General features: G+C 36.9%; 2 protein-coding genes across 6 annotated transcripts; both read left to right on the forward strand.

The window, feature by feature from the left end:
* The first annotated feature begins 359 nt into the window (after window positions 1-359).
* Window positions 360-6,790, forward strand: LOC110851048 (dihydropyrimidinase). Of its 4 annotated transcripts, XM_035853274.1 has the most exons (15): window positions 360-611; window positions 713-1,003; window positions 1,845-1,961; window positions 2,025-2,119; window positions 2,192-2,265; window positions 2,357-2,467; window positions 2,553-2,680; window positions 2,756-2,935; window positions 3,003-3,349; window positions 3,437-3,662; window positions 3,731-3,857; window positions 4,009-4,148; window positions 4,299-4,557; window positions 4,700-4,807; window positions 5,317-5,597. In XM_035853274.1, exons 3-15 carry the CDS (start codon window positions 1,896-1,898, stop codon window positions 5,340-5,342), a joined length of 1,887 nt encoding a protein of 628 aa, XP_035709167.1. In that variant the 5' UTR covers window positions 360-611; window positions 713-1,003; window positions 1,845-1,895; the 3' UTR covers window positions 5,343-5,597. The 4 variants fall into 4 exon arrangements, with proteins under 4 accessions (XP_035709167.1, XP_021954369.1, XP_021954367.1 ...); XM_022098677.2 differs by lacking the exon at window positions 713-1,003; XM_022098675.2 differs by lacking the exons at window positions 360-611; window positions 713-1,003 and adding an exon at window positions 1,615-1,736.
* A 1,833-nt stretch (window positions 6,791-8,623) lies between these two features.
* LOC110850771 (leucine-rich repeat protein soc-2 homolog) lies at window positions 8,624-14,366 on the forward strand. 2 transcript variants are annotated; one of them, XM_022098325.2, is made up of 16 exons: window positions 8,624-8,992; window positions 9,437-9,582; window positions 9,719-9,836; window positions 9,907-10,107; window positions 10,192-10,312; window positions 10,388-10,482; window positions 10,561-10,656; window positions 10,737-10,846; window positions 11,396-11,515; window positions 11,594-11,681; window positions 11,759-11,840; window positions 11,912-12,055; window positions 12,130-12,254; window positions 12,337-12,494; window positions 12,820-13,054; window positions 13,143-14,366. In XM_022098325.2, exons 2-16 carry the CDS (start codon window positions 9,500-9,502, stop codon window positions 13,179-13,181), a joined length of 1,815 nt encoding a protein of 604 aa, XP_021954017.1. In that variant the 5' UTR covers window positions 8,624-8,992; window positions 9,437-9,499; the 3' UTR covers window positions 13,182-14,366. The 2 variants fall into 2 exon arrangements, with proteins under 2 accessions (XP_021954017.1, XP_021954019.1); XM_022098327.2 differs by having other exon boundaries at window positions 9,437-9,549.
* The last annotated feature ends 3,005 nt before the right edge of the window (window positions 14,367-17,371 follow it).

The following is a 17,371-nucleotide window of genomic DNA, read 5'->3' on the forward strand; positions in this document are numbered from 1 at the left end:
AGTAATTTTTGTCGCAAAAACACGTTTTAGTGGATATTTAAGAAAGTTTTCAAAATTTCGAAAAACGGCTCGCGTTGTCCTATCCTTATTTTTCGAAATGGTCCTAATGCTCTTTACCGCAACCTTGTATCTCTTAAGGGGCCGCCACACGGTCAAAAAAAATTTACATTGAGCTTGTGGTGAAAACATACTATACCTTTCACATACATACTACCGGCAGTAGTAAATATGGGGAAAAAATAGAAAAACAACACAATAAGCACAACACGAACAATAATGGAGAGCAATAATTCCGTCGCCAGGACATGCTTTATTATAAACAACGACGCTTTCCAACCGCAGTACAGTGGTCGTCCATCCACAGAGAGACGAGATTCGTATCACTCATTATCTCATCATCAAAAATCAACTACTTTTGCATTCAGTCTCATAATAATAACATGCTATTTACAACATAGCTTCAGTGCCATACTCGTCCAGCGTGTGCTTCCACATATTATTTCGACATTAAATTAGTATTCGTGGCAGGCAGGAGTAGCAGCATTCAGCAGAAAATAGTAACGTGAGACCGAGGAGGCGAACATACTGTCGGAGGGGAGGACGTTGTAGTGGTAAGTAGAAAAACGGTACTGCTTTCCCTTTTCTCATTTCATTCATGCACATTCTCTCCCGAAAACCGAATTCGGTGACTTGCTCCTCGTTCGGTCTGAAGAGGGAGTTTCCAATTATGCTGCATATCACTGCTCCTTCTGAACTTGGGTGAACTCTTGTGGATGTGATTTCTCTCGAAAAACCGAACCTTATTCTACTGCATTTTCCTCTCCACAACCCTTCGGCATGAGTACTGTTGCTGTCTCCGGTTGCGGTGACTAACCAGCAAACATTCTCACATCGACTTAATAAGAGGCAGACATAAGAGGCCTTCTCTTGAAGTGGTGAAGATCTGAGGTTTGTGTACTCGTCAATTTGCAACAAGGTGTGAAATATAGGAGGAGGAAATTTGGTAAGTGAAAATATTTAGTGGGATAATATTAACTTAATTGGCATGATCAAGGAAGAATAATTCATGAAAAGGGAGACTAGTACGTACGTATACTGACTGGCCGGCATCTCGTCCTATCTGTCATCGACATGGGCTGATCTCTCTCATATAAACAAATTAATGCAATGTAAACTAGTCTTTTACAAGGCTTCGTTTTTTGGACTTGTTTATTATCTTATCTACCACCCTGGTTTTAAGAGGAAAGGGAGAAATAGAGAGAGAGAGATGAACATGAAAATGCGGCACTTATTTGCACTGAAATGTGCAAATAGATAAGCTGCACATATGTATCTACGTCCATTAAAAGTACAATGACATTTCTTATTATGTAATCTGACAGAGACGCGCCTGTCATGTCACAAATATGATATTTTTGAACTTGACAGGACAGGATGAATAGCAATGATGATGCTGGCATAAGAATGACAATGGACTCGCAATAATCTTATAGCTAGGCCTCTGGTTTTAGTCGTTGAATTTGTAACAAAGAGGCGCACCTGGTCAACGACTAATAGCAGAGGAATTGTGAGAATAAAGTATATTCATGACTTTTGTTGGTGGTTGGTTTGGGTGGGAAGATTGCACCTCTCTTGGCAGTTGCAAGCCGGTAAATAGCTACAGTTTATTGTCTCCTCGCTCGCTCGCCGGTTATATTTCTGACTATATTTCTGACTGACTAATTTGGGTGAAAGAGGTTAGTTTTCGAGCACAAATTCGAAATATGGTTGAAGTTTTATGCAAAACTGTTAGTAGGAAACTTAAGCCACATACATCTAATTGAATTTATATTATTTGTTTTCAGGTTAGGAACATTGACGGTTATAATTGACAGTTGTTGAAAAAGTTTGAAAATATGTCGTCCCAACGTGGTGCATCTGGTGGTTCCAATCCGGTCAAAAAGGTCCCAATTCATCTCCAGGTTTGTGCTTTGCATTGTTAATCAAATAGTTTTTCATATATGAATAATCGATGTTCATTTCAGAGTTCTCAAAATCGGTTGATTTTGAAATCTGGTAAGATTGTGAATGCTGATGGAATGACGGATGGAGATGTCTTTATTGAGGACGGATGTATCAAGTAAGACATAACGAAGTATGATTATTTTGTTTGGTTGGATGATTGATTGATTGATTGTGTTTTATTTCGCAGGGAAATTGGAAAAAATCTGATTATTCCTGGTGGAACAAGGAGTATTGATGCGAGGGGAAAGTATATCATGCCTGGTGAGTCGATAGTTATTGGTTGCATGCCTAAAGCAAATAAATATATCGCTTGATTCCTTTAATAAATGGACGAATGGTAATCATATTTCAGGGGGTATCGACGTCAGCACTCATTTCCAGATGCCTTGCATCGGAATAAAATCTGCTGATGATTTTTACACCGGAACGAAAGCTGCCGTGGCTGGAGGAACTACCATGATTTGTATGTTTCTAACTTTAATGTATTTTATATCATCCTGTCATGTAAGAAAAATTTTGCAAGTGGTTTTTGCATTTCTACTTTGCAGTTGATACTGTTGTTCCTGAGAAAGGAGAATCTCTTTTGGATGCATATGGCAAATGGCGAACTTGGGCGGAAAATCAGGTCTGCTGTGACTATACAGTTCGTGTGGCTCTAACCTCATGGTCTGAGAAGGTGAGAAATTTAAACTATTGAAAACTTATGGTTGTATTACAAATCTAAGACTTAATATGTACCTTGTCATTCCAGGTTAAAGGCGAGATGGAAGTTTTGGTTCGGGATCATGGCGTCAACTCGTTCAAGATTTACATGTCCAATAAAGATGAATCAATGCTGAGAGACAATGAAATTTACGCTGCTCTGGAGACTTGTAAGAAACTCGGTGCGCTTGCACTGATTCATGCTGAAAACGGAGATATTATTGCAGAGGTTAGTTACATATGCATAATATAAGTAACAAGAAAGGTACATATATTCTGAATTTGTGTAATTACAGAATTCAAAGAAAATAATTGCTGCTGGCATCACCGGTCCTGAAGGACACGAATTGTCCCGGCCTGAAGAAGTTGAAACGGAAGCGACCCATCGGGCATGTGTTCTTGGGAGCCAAGTCAACTGTCCCGTGTACGTCGTCCCTGTGATGAGCAAGAGTGCAGGGGATATCATTGCTGAGAAACGTCAACAAGGTTGTGTTGTCTTTGGGGAGGCGATCGCAGCCAGCGTTGGAACCGATGGAACCAACTACAGAAATCCCTCATGGCGTCATGCTGCGGCTCACGTTGTTAATCCACCACTGCGACCTGATCCAGAGACACCTGCACATCTCTTGAATCTCTTGGCTCGGTAATTAATAATTTGATTGATCTCTACGAAAACAAATCAAATCTATTATGTGGAGCCTATTCAATTGTCTAAAATACTCTTTCTTAGGGATGACTTGCAAGTTGTTGGATCTGAAAATTGTACGTTTACTCATGAACAAAAGAAATTGGGAGCAACCGATTTTCGAAAAATTCCAAGTGGAGTAAACGGAGTTGAAGATCGAATGTCTGTTGTGTGGCAGAAGGGAGTTCAAGAAGGTCGGATGGATCCAACCCGATTTGTTGCTGTTACTAGCACAAACGCAGCCAAAATTTTTAATGTCTTCCCTCAGAAGGTAAGAATATACTCATAATCTCACAAAGTAATAGATAACAAGTAAAACATATATAAATTATTATACAGGGCGCAGTGTTGGCTGGATCTGATGCAGATCTCGTAATTTGGGATCCACGAAAGACCAGGACAATCTCGGCCAAGACGCATCATCATGCCACGGACAACAACATTTTTGAAGGCATGACTTGTTTCGGTGAGTAAATGTTTTGCTTTTTCCTGTAGGTTAGTGAGGGATAACAAATGGATTCAAAAGAATTTTCGTAGCAATATCCAGTGCACAAATTGTATCTGCAGCTTTCATGCACAGTAAGGTACTAATTTTTTATCATTATCCTTCTGTGTAGGTGTTCCTGAATATGTCATCTGCAATGGGCGTGTTTGTGTCGATGAGGGTCAGGTGAAAGTGCTGCAAGGGTTTGGAAACTTTGTTCAAACTCCACCATTTGCTCCATTTGTATATGATTTGATCAGAGATTCGGATCAGGTACACAACTACCTGATACTTAATTGTATAGTATATTTCATATTAGAAATTTCAAAAAAATCGTATTTAATTTAAGAAGAATGATCGTGATTGGTGTGAAAGTAGAATAACAATTTCGTGTTTCTTCTCTTTGTCTTACCCAATGAATAGAGGAAGCTTGCTAAACTGAAGCCCGTTCTTCGGGATGGAACTGACGGAGAGATGATGAGCAAAGTACAAAACGGGGTTGAACATGTTCATGTATCCGAGTCTCCAAAGCCAGTGACTAATTCTGGTGGTGGGGGGTTTTATGACAATGCAAGAAAGGAATCCGTACAGAGCCTTCCTCCTCCCACTCCGGTAGAAGAGATCATGGTAAAGTCTCCATCTGGGGTGCGTAACATGCAAGAGTCCACACTGGACAAGGAGCGTAAGTCTTTATTAATAGTTCATTTAATTTATTTGTTCGTTACTGCAATGCGTTGCACATTTTGCTTCAGTGTTGTTGATTTATTTTGTTGGCTGTGCCTGTGCACCCATTTACACTTTATTTTGCCATTATTTGTAATCAGCTAAAATTGAAGAGATAGAAAAAATTGAGGTGCCAGCCCCTGCAGTGAAACTAATTGAAGAACAAGCTGAACCTCAGCGAGCCACCATCCGAGTGAAGGCTCCACCAGGTTAGCGTCACTAATTTATTAATGCAAACCCGTGATATCTATAAAAAGTATTGAGAACAGTCAGAAAGAGATGAACAAAAAAATGACTAAAAGAGAAAGACGGCTTACCAAGGATAAGCTATGCTTCAATTAAACAATAGAATTTGAAAAGAGTCAATTAAATAGATCCTCATTGGGAACTCGTATTCAAAAATGTGCATGATCCTTGAAGTTCTTGAATTTACTATTAGGAAACTAAAGTCCTAAATCCAATTCCTTCGAAATATTTTGCCATTCTGACAAAAATTGCATATATCAAATCCATTTTCGTTTAAAAATAATCGATATTGGTAATTTAAAAACATTAGTAATTTACTACTATTAAATAATCAGAGCAAGAATTTCAAATTATGCACAAGTAGATTTTTCCGACTGCATTTATAGTATTACTTAAATCATGTTTCTGACAGTCTGACACTATTATAAATATTTTATTTCATATTTTATTTCTATATTAATGTTCCTACCAGGAGGATTCTCTTCCGGTCTTTGGTGAAATGCCTGCGATTCTCAAAAAATACAATCCTATACTTTCTCAAAGTACAACACAACGAATTGAGTGCCAACCCAATCCAGCTAGTATTAAAAAAGCTATAGAAGCTAAAATCCAGAATTCCTGTGTGTCACCAATCCATGTCCTAATTTTTTGTATTATTGCATTTTTGTTTGCCACTTAATTATGCTAAACGCACTTGTTAATTATTTACAGCTTTTTATTACTGAATAAAAACATTTGCATTTTTGATATCTATTATAAAAATAATGAATATATTTTAATGTTGATTGGATATAAATTTATGAAATTATAGCGGCGGAGGCTAAGACTACGGTGAGAGTTCGACAACCACCGGGTGGGAGGTCATCAGGCTTGTGGTGAATCATCCCCTCGTCCTCTTTCTGAGACGACTTCATTCTGTTTGTTCGTCAAAAAAACATGATTAGACCATTAATCTCGAAAGCTACTACAGTTTTGAATTTGATTGACGCCAGTGATTGTGAGCAGCTTCCATTTATTATTACATTTTACCCAAGCGTGCAGAGTATAGAATATTCCCTATTATACAAGTAATTATTACATTACTATCAGCTATGGTTATTAGCTTTACAAGCAACTTCCTATGATTATTATGCTAAGCAATAATATGTCAACCTGAAATTCTGGCATTGTGTCTCTTCCCACTCCGAAAAAAATGACAATTTGAAGAGATTTTCCTATTTTTTAATTAAGGATATTACCACCACGACTTCCTATAAATAGACCGTAGCCAGGTAGCCGATGTGATGGTGAAAGCTTTATTTCTTATGGGAAATGAGGTGATGATGAGTGGGTTGGACTTTACTGGTAATAAGACTTATTTTGCCACGTCTGCAGCTATTTATTTATTATATGAGTAGGCGTTGACTGCGTGTGTGTGGTGATGTCGCCTTTTGTGGTCCTATATTAGCAGCGAGGTCAGATGAGAGAAAGTAAAGTTGGACATGTTGTTCGTTGCTACGGCCGACCGACTCCTGCCTACCTGCCTACACTCCCTTCTCAAGTTTCATACTTTGCTAATGGTGAAAGCAGCGTGATACAAGTGAGATGATGACGATGAAGAAGATGAGGTGATGATGTGCACGTGTCCCACCCCAGACCAAGGATGATAATGATACAGAAAAATAAACTTTCACGAAAAAAACTGCCTTTCTGATAAAGTAAAGAGTCGTAGAAAATTACTCTTCTTGTTGTTCTTCTCGTCAAACATGAATGACGCTATTGCATATTATAAATCCTCCATATCTATCTTTTTTTTACAAAATGTATGCAATTGGTATCATGCGATGGTGATGATGATGATGATAATGGTCGTGGTGATCACGTAAATTTTGGATCTTGTAAATGTGAATGTGTATGGAAAAGCTGTAAATAAAATAAAAGTCTTGTAATGCGGAATATAAAATGGAGATATTAGTCTCAAAAAGTGAGATCTCCTCGTTGCTAAACTTACTATTCACTATATGCTCAAAAACTCCTATATACTACTGCTCACCCTACATACTTTATAACTTAATAAGCACCACCTCGTCTAGCCCCCTGACCTTTTACCCTGCAATATAAGTAGTTTCACTCAAATGGACTTTGCAATTTGTTTGGTCGTCGTGGTTCTCTTTTGTAAGCATCAAGTATGAATTTCTGGGAGAAAGTTCTCCAACTCTAGTCAGACTACAAACCCTCATTCGTAAATATATTAAGTAGTTAAGGCTATACTACTTTGAAGGATAACACCAACCGTGCTTATTACATTACACAATTCACAATGAACCAAATCAACCCAACAGAGGAGAAAGTTGTTATCATTGCTTCCATTTTTTCGAACAGGGATTCAACGGATCTAGCCATAGTGGTGGTGGTGGTTCTTCTGGTAGTGGTGGTTCTGGTGTGTGGAGAAAGTTTCTGCTTTCATCAGCACTCGTAGAATAAAAAAAAACTCGACAACTTTCAAGTGGAGGCAGGAGTTAGTTAGCAGGAAAAAGAGAGAAAGGCGTTGAAGCCCAGCCAAACCAACCACCATCGTCATCGTCGTCCTGCTTTCTCCCCCGCCCACGGCCTGCCTTTCTCTAACTGTGCAATGATATGTGACCTAACGTGCCAGTTGGAGTTCATCTTCATTATTTCAACTCAACTTTCAAATTTTAAGCGGATCGATCCAAGTTGATTTAGTATTTACATTTTAAAATTTGATGCTGTCTCGTATGTGCAATCATAATATCCGCTCAAAATAACTTAAAAAGGTCAGACGAGGGTTCAACTACGATTATTCTTATTATTTATTTAGCTATTAATACACTTCTTTTGTCTCATCATGTGAATTTCGACTGGAATATGGAGCGATAAACCTTCCCTATCTCCTCTCATCATCGACCTCTCGTCCCACGTAGTTATGTTATGTATGTACATACACGTAACTCAACAACACAATGGTAGAAGATTGCCCATTTTTTAGCCATTCCTTATTTTTCTCCTTCAAATGGATACAATTTTCAGCCCATTCTGCAAAACAAGTCTTGCCTGCGTGGCATTAGGAGTTTGGAGAAAGGAGAAGAAAAGGCAAAAATTCTCATTAAAATTCACTTTCTCTCTTTGCATTGATGTCTTTGTCATTTGTTAGTCCATAAATGTTCTCGGAATCACCAGTGCTTTCCAAAATTACATTTTCTTTATAAACGGAGAATAACGAGGTAGACAAAGAAAAGAGAGAGCAGTTTTCGACCCAGATTTCGCCAGTTCCCAGTTGTATAATTTGCCTTATTTACAACATAGTAGGCAGAAAGAGCATGCAAGCAGTAACCTAACCTTCCGACTTTCCGACCTCTCTAATATGCATCCGATCCTCAATGTCCCACTACTTTGGCAGTAGTTAATGTTTGGCTGGGTGTTTCGGGCTGTCCATCATTCCCGAGGTCACGTCCCCCTCGTCAAGGGGACTACTTCTACCCCCCACAAACTGACCGTAACCATCTCATCATTTAATTTCACGTTATCGGCCACACTTTCCGTGAAGGTTCCGCACCCAAAGTCTGGAATGTGTGTGTATCTCTCTGCCTCTCTCTCTCTTGCTAAAAGTTTGTGTGTAGTGCTGGAACAAGTTAAGTAATAATACGAGCACAGAAGTGGAGTGTCTGTAGTCGTCGTGATGTGATGTTACATTTGCTGGAAGAAGGAAACTATTTTGTGTGTGCAGAAATCTACTTGTTCTTCTTACTCCTACTTTCTGCTGGTCCTGTGTTCTTCTCTGTCTGCCTGGCGTTGTTTATGGAGAGAGAGGCATTCAAACTAGATCCACGACTGCAACACCAACCTCATTGCACAATCTACTTGGCGTGGGCTGGCTGATTCCACTACTGAGACTGAGACATCCAGCACACGACGACGAGTTTACATCCTCCACTTTTTATCTCCTTTTTACAGCACAATTAACTATTAAGTAAGTGTGTAGGTAGGTAGTGATGACCATCGAATAGTACCGTAGGCTAATTAGGGTTAATAGTCTCATAAATGTTGCCACACTGCAACTGCTGATCTTCTATAGGCATAAGTAAAAGACTAGACTTTCTCCTAACTTCACATCAGTCATCAGTGAAAGTCCTGTCGGGAGGCGTTTTTTGGTAAGTTTTCCATTTCAGTGGTATATTTATATGTGCATATGTACATGTGACGGAAAGGAGGTTTTTGTTTTTGGGCTGGTTGCTGAAATTGTGGATGTGCCATAGAGGAGTAGTGTTTGATGTTTGTTTCTTTTATGAGCACAGGTGTCACAATTTCAACAGACAGTTTCTGAGAATAGGGTTGGTTTCGTGATATGGTTGACTTGGTCAAATTTTGGTTCGCCCACTTCCTGCCAGTCAAGTCAGCCAGCTCTGTTTACCAATATTATCCAAACTATAAACCCACCACTATTATGCATTATGCATAATTAATTAATATAGTGTTGTCCCACTGCTGAATTGTTTATTTCTTTGTTGGAATATTATATTCGTCGAATATCACAAGTTGTATTGTGCACTAGTTCATAATTGTTAATTGTGGCGTGGCTGTTGTTCATCTTTTAGGAGGAGTGACTTAATGCTGACAAAGTGAAGAAACTAATCAAATTCTGGAGGAACGGGAGTACAATGAAGAAGCACAAAAACAAACACGTGGAAAACAACGCTGCAGCAGAGAGGTTGGCTGATTATCGCGGCGAAAATGCCGGAGGGTTGGTTTTATTCTTTGGATGGCGAAATACTTTGCTTATCCATACGATGAGAACGAACAATATGCTGCTGGGCTGCTTAGAATTAAGCTTGGCTACACATTTATTAATGAGGTGGTATTTTGTGATTTGATTTCAGTGCTGTTAGTCCTAGTCCTGGCTCACCGGATGCAGAATCTAGTCTTGACCTGCAGGAATCATCTTCAGAAAAGGAACAGACGGCTCCCAGTGCGCCACCGGTGAAGGAAACTGCGAAGGTAAAATTAGTGAATTAATATTATTATAATATAATGAATAAATGTACATATGCATGCATATTCTCTGTAGGAAAAGAAATTGTCTTCCGGGTCTTTAGCAGTGGCAGAGACTGCGCGACCCAAGATGGTCACTGTTAAGCACCCGGAATCAAACAAACCAAAACCAACTGTGAAGAAGAACAAACCAATTCAAGCAGACTTGGATGTTGCAAAGGAATTTACAAAGTGTAAAGACGAACAGCTACATAGACTAGATTTAAGTAAATCAAGTGTAAGCGCACTCAACTGTTATAAATTCGAACTGATTTAATTGGGCAAGATTGTATGTCTTTATGGGATCCTTTTGATTTTGCAGATCACTCAAATTCCTTCATCGGTTCGAGAACTGACACACCTACTCGAATTTTATCTTTATGGTAACAAGTTGGTTACTCTACCAGTTGAAATGGGATCGTTAGTCAATCTACAAACTTTGGGTATGAAAAACATGAAGGCCGATTTAATGTGGTTATGTGGTTGTTAATAATTTGACTCGATTTTTTCCCAATCAGCACTCAACGAAAATTCGCTTACAAGTCTTCCTGATACGTTAGCAAATCTGAAAAATGTTAAAGTTCTTGATTTAAGGCATAACAAGCTCAGCGAGGTTGGCAAATTCATTTTAAATTAAAAAGTATGTTTTCAATAGGATAAATTTAGTAATCGTTGTAATTGCTCTTCACAGATTCCAGAAGTCGTGTACAAAATGACATCCCTGACCACGTTGTTTTTACGTTTTAATAGAATCCGTATTGTTGGTGATGACCTCAGAAATTTGACAGTACGAACTAAATTATACAGTTTTCCATAAAATTTCCAAATAATTGGTTTATTTATGTACGTGTGTTTTATTATTATTAGAATCTACAGATGCTAAGCCTCAGAGAAAATAAAATTAAGTCACTTCCTGCTGGAATTGGAAGCCTGGTTAATCTTGTCATGTTGGACATCTCTCATAATCATTTAGAACAGTAAGCAATAAATGATGGTTTCCAACACCTGATGAATCTCTAAAACTCACCATCACTTTTCCACTCTTTAACTCTGATTATTAATAAAATTCTGAACGACAAATTTGTAGTAAGCAAGTTGATTAATAGAATGGCTGTGAGTTTTTTAAACCAGTTTCAATGAGTTCTAATTTTTCTAAAGGCTCCTTAAATTGAGATCTCCTTCAATGACCATCAAAATCTGGAGTGTATATTTTTAAAAATTAGCCAGCTCTACAAATTTGTCGTCCAGAATTTTAAAACAAATTCCCAGTCCCGAGAAATGATTAAAAATGTGATGAGTTTGACGATTATGGCGATGAGCCATCGGACCCTACGTTAAGAGAAAGCTATCAAGCGGGTTCTGCTTCTTATCATAATTTTTTGTTATCGGGTCTAAAAATTAAAAACTAGAATCAGCAATTGAAATTTTGTAAAATCAAAGAGTAGAAAATTGTAAAATCTGTACCCTCTTGCACTATGACCTTGAGTTGAGAGGGCCATAATAATGCAGTGATGTTTTTTTGTTAGCCTTCCAGAAGAAATTGGGAAATGTATCCAGCTCTCTACACTCGATCTCCAGCACAATGAACTAATGGATATTCCAGATACTTTGGGAAATTTGAAGTCACTCACCAGAATCGGATTAAGGTTTGACATATAGAAAATAAAGCATTATTGCATCATTAGTTAATTTAAATAGCTAATCAATGTCCATCAATTTTACAGATACAATCGACTGTCAACTGTCCCAAAAGCACTAAGTAATTGCACAAACATGGATGAATTCAACGTGGAAGGGAATTCTATTTCTCAGGTATTAGCATGAAAATTTTTAAAAAAATTGCAAGATTCAAATAACTAGAATTTCATATCATGCCACATTTTTCTCAGTTACCAGAAGGACTTTTATCGAGCTTGACCAAACTGACGAATATCACTCTGTCAAGGAACTCTTTTTCGGCCTATCCTACTGGTAACATCTAATGATTTGATTTGAATACAATGTTCTGACATTTTGAACCATTCTCCTTTGTTTTGCTACAGGTGGCCCAGCCCAGTTTACTAATGTTTATTCAATAAACATGGAGCACAATCAAATTGATAAAATTCCCTACGGAATTTTTTCTAGAGCCAAAAATTTAACAAAGCTCAATATGAAAGAAAACTCATTGACATCGCTGCCTCTTGGTAATAATAATAACATGCATAGACTCAATTACCGAGATCTATCCAATCCTAACTCCAGTCTAATTATTTCATAGACATTGGTACATGGACAAATATGGTAGAGTTAAATCTTGCAACAAATCAACTGTCAAAAATTCCGGATGATATTCAGTGTCTGCAATCTTTGGAGGTGTTAATCATGTCAAACAATAACTTGAAAGTATGCCGAGCTATTAATTTAAATTATTATTATTCCATAATTTATAATAATAATTTAATGACTGACTTTATTTTACTTTCAGAAATTGCCGGCTAGTATCGGAAATGTTAGGAAATTGCGGGTTTTAGACTTGGAAGAGAATAAACTGGACTCATTACCTAATGAAATTGGATTTTTAAAAGACTTGCAAAAGTTGATTCTCCAATCAAATCAACTCGCGTGTCTCCCGAGAGCCATTGGGTATAAATCAATATCAATAGCATATAAATTCAGCATGACAGACCATCATTTGCCATTTAGTCTAGTCACAACTTTCTCTTGCACTACAACTTTATAATAAGGTTGCAAAGTACTAAATATATGTATAGACATATGTTTCATGTCCATACACAATAGATTTACATATTGTCAGATAATTTACTAGCACTATAGGACATACCTACATTGGTGTCGTGATCTCATGCTCTATATAATCCTATTCTCACAACTACATTTGCAAATGTTGATGGCTTGATTTCCTATTCTAACTCTTTTGGCTTAATTGATTTAATTATAATTTTCACAGCCATCTAATGAGCTTGACTCATTTGAGCGTCGGGGAGAATAACCTTACAAGTCTACCCGAAGAAATTGGAACACTGGAAAATTTGGAAAGCTTGTATGTGAATGATAATCCGTTGCACTCATTGCCGTTTGAGTTAGCACTGTGTACTAACTTACAAATAATGAGTATTGAAAACTGTCCATTGACCCAAATACCGGGCGATGTAATCGCAGGAGGTCCTTCCTTGGTAATTCAGGTACCGATTCCTCAAAATTTATAGCCACCACTCTTGGGCACTGAATTAATGAAATGACTAAAAATATTTTTTTAAATACTTTTTTTAGTATCTGAAGGTGCAAGGTCCGTACCGACTCGCAGTTTAGAAACAAAAACAAAGAAAAAGAACGTACAGCAAGTTATTTTGCTGAACAACAACGACATTCATTATTGTTTGTTTGTTATTAATTTCGAACTTATTGTTGCAAGTCTTAAAAAAGTATGTTACTACATTATATAGGCACTGAGCCTATTTTCTCTACTCAAGTTTACGTTTCTCAAAAAAACATACATACAAATAACTGATTTCATTTGTAGACTGAGCTTTTCAAGTTTTCTTTTAATTTTTATTTATTTATAATAAGTTCCCATTATACGTTTATCCCTAATGTACTTTCGTGTTGAATTTAACAACAGCGTTTACACATATATATGTTTTGTATTTTTGGTCAAACATTATATACTGTTAATTATTGCAAATTACTAGCCAGACGATGAGTTATACCACAGTTCCTCTTTGAATCTTAATGTTCTTAAACATTAAACCTTGTTTAAGTATACTATTATTATTAATAAGTATGTATGTGTAATACATTTACGTCATGTAACTTGTCAGATAACAATCGACAAGTTTAGTATTCTGCAGTGCAGCACATTACAGCGTATTACTTCAGTACTGAGGTAACCATTATTCTACGTCAGTTGTTGGACATGTTTAACCAATTATGTAACAAAGTACTCTTACACTTGGACTACGGTGGGCAGAATGTGATAACTTTTTTTAATTACAAATTTCCAATATGGCGGAAATCCTGCGAAAGTATGGTACCTATTTATCGTGATGATTATACATGTAGATGCTTACATGCACTCTCTTTGTTGTCAAGTTCATTTCCTAATAGCCGTTTCATCCAATATTTTGAGTCTTTCTCTCGCCCCTTTCACTGGTTTTTTCGTTGTTCAAGTACAATCATGTTCAGATATATATTTCAATCAGATAAATGTATTATTATTATTTATAATTCACAATTTCCACGAACGCACAGTACCGGTAATATGACAATCTAGGAATAGATTTCCTCACTTTGCGTTTATGATAAGAATGCGTTTGGTTCTTAGAAATGGGTTCTTGAAATATTATTGTTTTCATCATTCTTTTAGTTTCTAGCAATTCTTCTGAAATATTACAATTAGCGTAATAATCACTATGTGAAAAACAAATGGAATGTTACCCATTGGTGAAATGACCATCAAGAGACAGAATAAATACAAGCTCCAATCAAACAAACACATATAATCTGGTTTTCTTTCATGTCTATCGCTTTCTTCCCACACATGACACATTTGACATTTCATGATCAACTGGTGCATGATATTTAAATATGTTTCTATCAAGTTTTATCATGGTGTCTAACTTTATAGGTATATTCCTAACTAAATTTTCAACCCACATACTCAAATTTGAGTCAACAACGTCGTCGAGAATCTCACAAAAATTATGTTTAAAACAATGGGCTCACAATAGATAAGACACACAGTAACTAACAATAAGCTTAGCAATGCTTGCTTTCATGGAAAGGGAGGGTCACGATTGGAAAGGACTAGGTCCATTAATCCTAGGTAATAGAGTAAATAGAGTAAAAATACTGCCCCTTATTTAAAACCTACAGTTTTCTACAAGGCACCTGTCATTATTTACCTGCCATGTTTTGTTTTTTTTACCGTCATCTACAATTTCATTACGGCAAACAATAATATTTTCAGTTTTATGGAAACTTGAGAAGACACGGAAAGACGTCTTTCTCTAGTGAAAGCAGTCCATTACTTGCATGCCCATTCTCAAATGTATTTATTGATATTTCTAAATTCACCTAATCTGCATTTATTTTAAGCCTTGTTGGCATGTGTCGTTTCGTTGGATAACGAATTTTTGTAAGCAGAATATGAACTTCTGATCATCACAAATAATGAACTCGTTTGTGCAAGTACTCAATACAACCCACTGTATGAGTGCACCGTATCATTGTTTTAGAAAAGTGTCCTTTTTCCTGTATTCGGTTACTTAGAATCTCAGGAGAAGTAATGGAATGGAAAACAATACATTGGTAACAATGTATTGTTTTCCATTCCCAGGAAAACGTTTTGAGATTATATTTCAGTTTTCTTTCCGGTGTAGTATAAAACTTTTGGTGAAAAATACAGTTACAGCAAAAAAAATGTGACTATAAAAATTGTCTATATAGCTGAATCAGTATCTATTTTCTGAAAATGCTAAATATACTTCATGACAAATTAAGTAAAACTCCTTACCTTCAATATTTCACCGAGTTGGGAAGAGATGATATATTCAAGAGGAGACGAAAATCTCACTATTCCCACAATTTAAGATCTTGGTCAATTCCAAACGGACCGTACTTTCTCCAATGTTTTGAATAGCTGTCCTGTAGTTGCTGTAGAACATTGATTGGTAGCAAGTTATTAATTGCCTTATCAATTTCCTAATCTCCGACGAGAGTATTAAATAATCCCGTGGGAGAGAAAGCAGCAGCCGCGAGAGAATGGGACCAGCTCCCAGATGTGTATTCTCTTGGAGAATATTACTAATTTTCTGGCGTGTAGATTAACCAGAACGAACGACTCAAAAGTGATGTCGAGAGGGAAGGAGTTGTTCAGCATCATCTTCCTGATCCTGTTTGGTTCCTTCTACTTATTTGAAAAATTAATCAATAAACACGAAAGTCCAATGTATAACAATACAATTTCTACATTATAGTTGTTTTTAAGCTACGACAAGAAATGAACCAACTTACTTCGTCCAGTTGATGCTTCCATCCAGCCAGAGTCAGAGATGATGACTGCGGATTTAGAGGAAGACGAAGAAGAAAGCTAAATATGACACATGGCTTGGCGTGTCCTATGCATTCTTAATTTTACACAGTTTCACAATACTGAAGGGTTGATTTGGAAATTAAATTACAAAGTTTGCTCCTCATTAGCACTATGGTATGATACCTGTAATTGGCCAAATAGGAGATCATGCATAGAAATGAATGAAATTGGGAAGACACAGCTCGTTTCATATTTATTATTGTTGACTGCCTGACTGGTCTTTTCATACGCTCGAGTTCCACATTTCTTACATTTATACAAAATTAATGATGTTGGATTGCAACATCAAAGTTTAAAAGTTTCCTGTGATATAAACTTTTCTAGATTTACTGTAATAATAACTACCTAACGAAATGATAACTTGGATCTAAAAGTAGCTCGTACGAGTGGGATGTTTTTGTTCTCTTCAACAAAAAATATTATATTTCATCATCACGTAATAATGAAGATTCGATGCCTTATTTCGCAATAGGAATGATGCTCATTTAATTTTGCTAAATAATGAAAAAGAAATAATTGAATTGCAAAATATCTCTTGAGATGAGATACCGGTAAGATTTCTGTCTGTACATGACAGCCATACACAATACCCCTGCGAGAAAGTGGAACGCAAGTTGGAATCTTTACAGGCATAAAGGGTGGATTTAAAAGTTGGGAAAACGCTAATTATAGTAATGATTGACTATAACACGGTGTTTCTCATGAGGTGAAGTTTGACGAATCTGTTGTAACTACAATATAAGATTAGTCATTTAACATTACAGAAGAAGGGAAAGTACCCAACAAGTTGAAACATACGAACATGATTATTAGCCTTCCATACATGCCCCACTACAAACAAGAGTTTGATGCCTTTGTGTGAAAAGAAGAAATCATAGATGAGATTGGGACATGTTAAAATTTCACCATATTCAATCTCGATCTCTTTGCTTTTACGCAGGCCATTTGGAGTGAGGGAAGGAGAACGAGTGATACAAATACAGGGATACACAAGTCTTCCTTTCTTATTGCGACGACTTTCCCTCCTCTTATTTTAATCCCTTTTTGGACAAGTTTTGTAAGGAGGGGGACACAAACCAAAAATTGAGTCAATCCGTATACAAGAGCTTCCGTATTACGAAACTAAGAGTATGATCATGATGGACTTTTGTATAATTGGGATGATCTAGTTTCCTATTTTGAGTTGACATTTCGCTTTCCAGGGACTCACATGAAGCAAAATTATTTATTGTCATTTCATCTTCTTATTTCTTCCTGATTATCTCTAATGAGAGTGAAATTGTGAAATTCTTTTCTACGTACGCCCACTGTAGCAGTGCGCCAGTCAGTCAGCCAGTGATTGCAGATCGAGACCTATGATCAAGACGTGCTAAGCAGTATCACATCTTAGAGCAGAGTCTCACTTTGC

Source organism: Folsomia candida, unplaced genomic scaffold, assembly GCF_002217175.1.
Source record: "Folsomia candida strain VU population unplaced genomic scaffold, ASM221717v1 Fcan01_Sc006, whole genome shotgun sequence".
Classification (NCBI taxonomy): domain Eukaryota; kingdom Metazoa; phylum Arthropoda; class Collembola; order Entomobryomorpha; family Isotomidae; genus Folsomia; species Folsomia candida.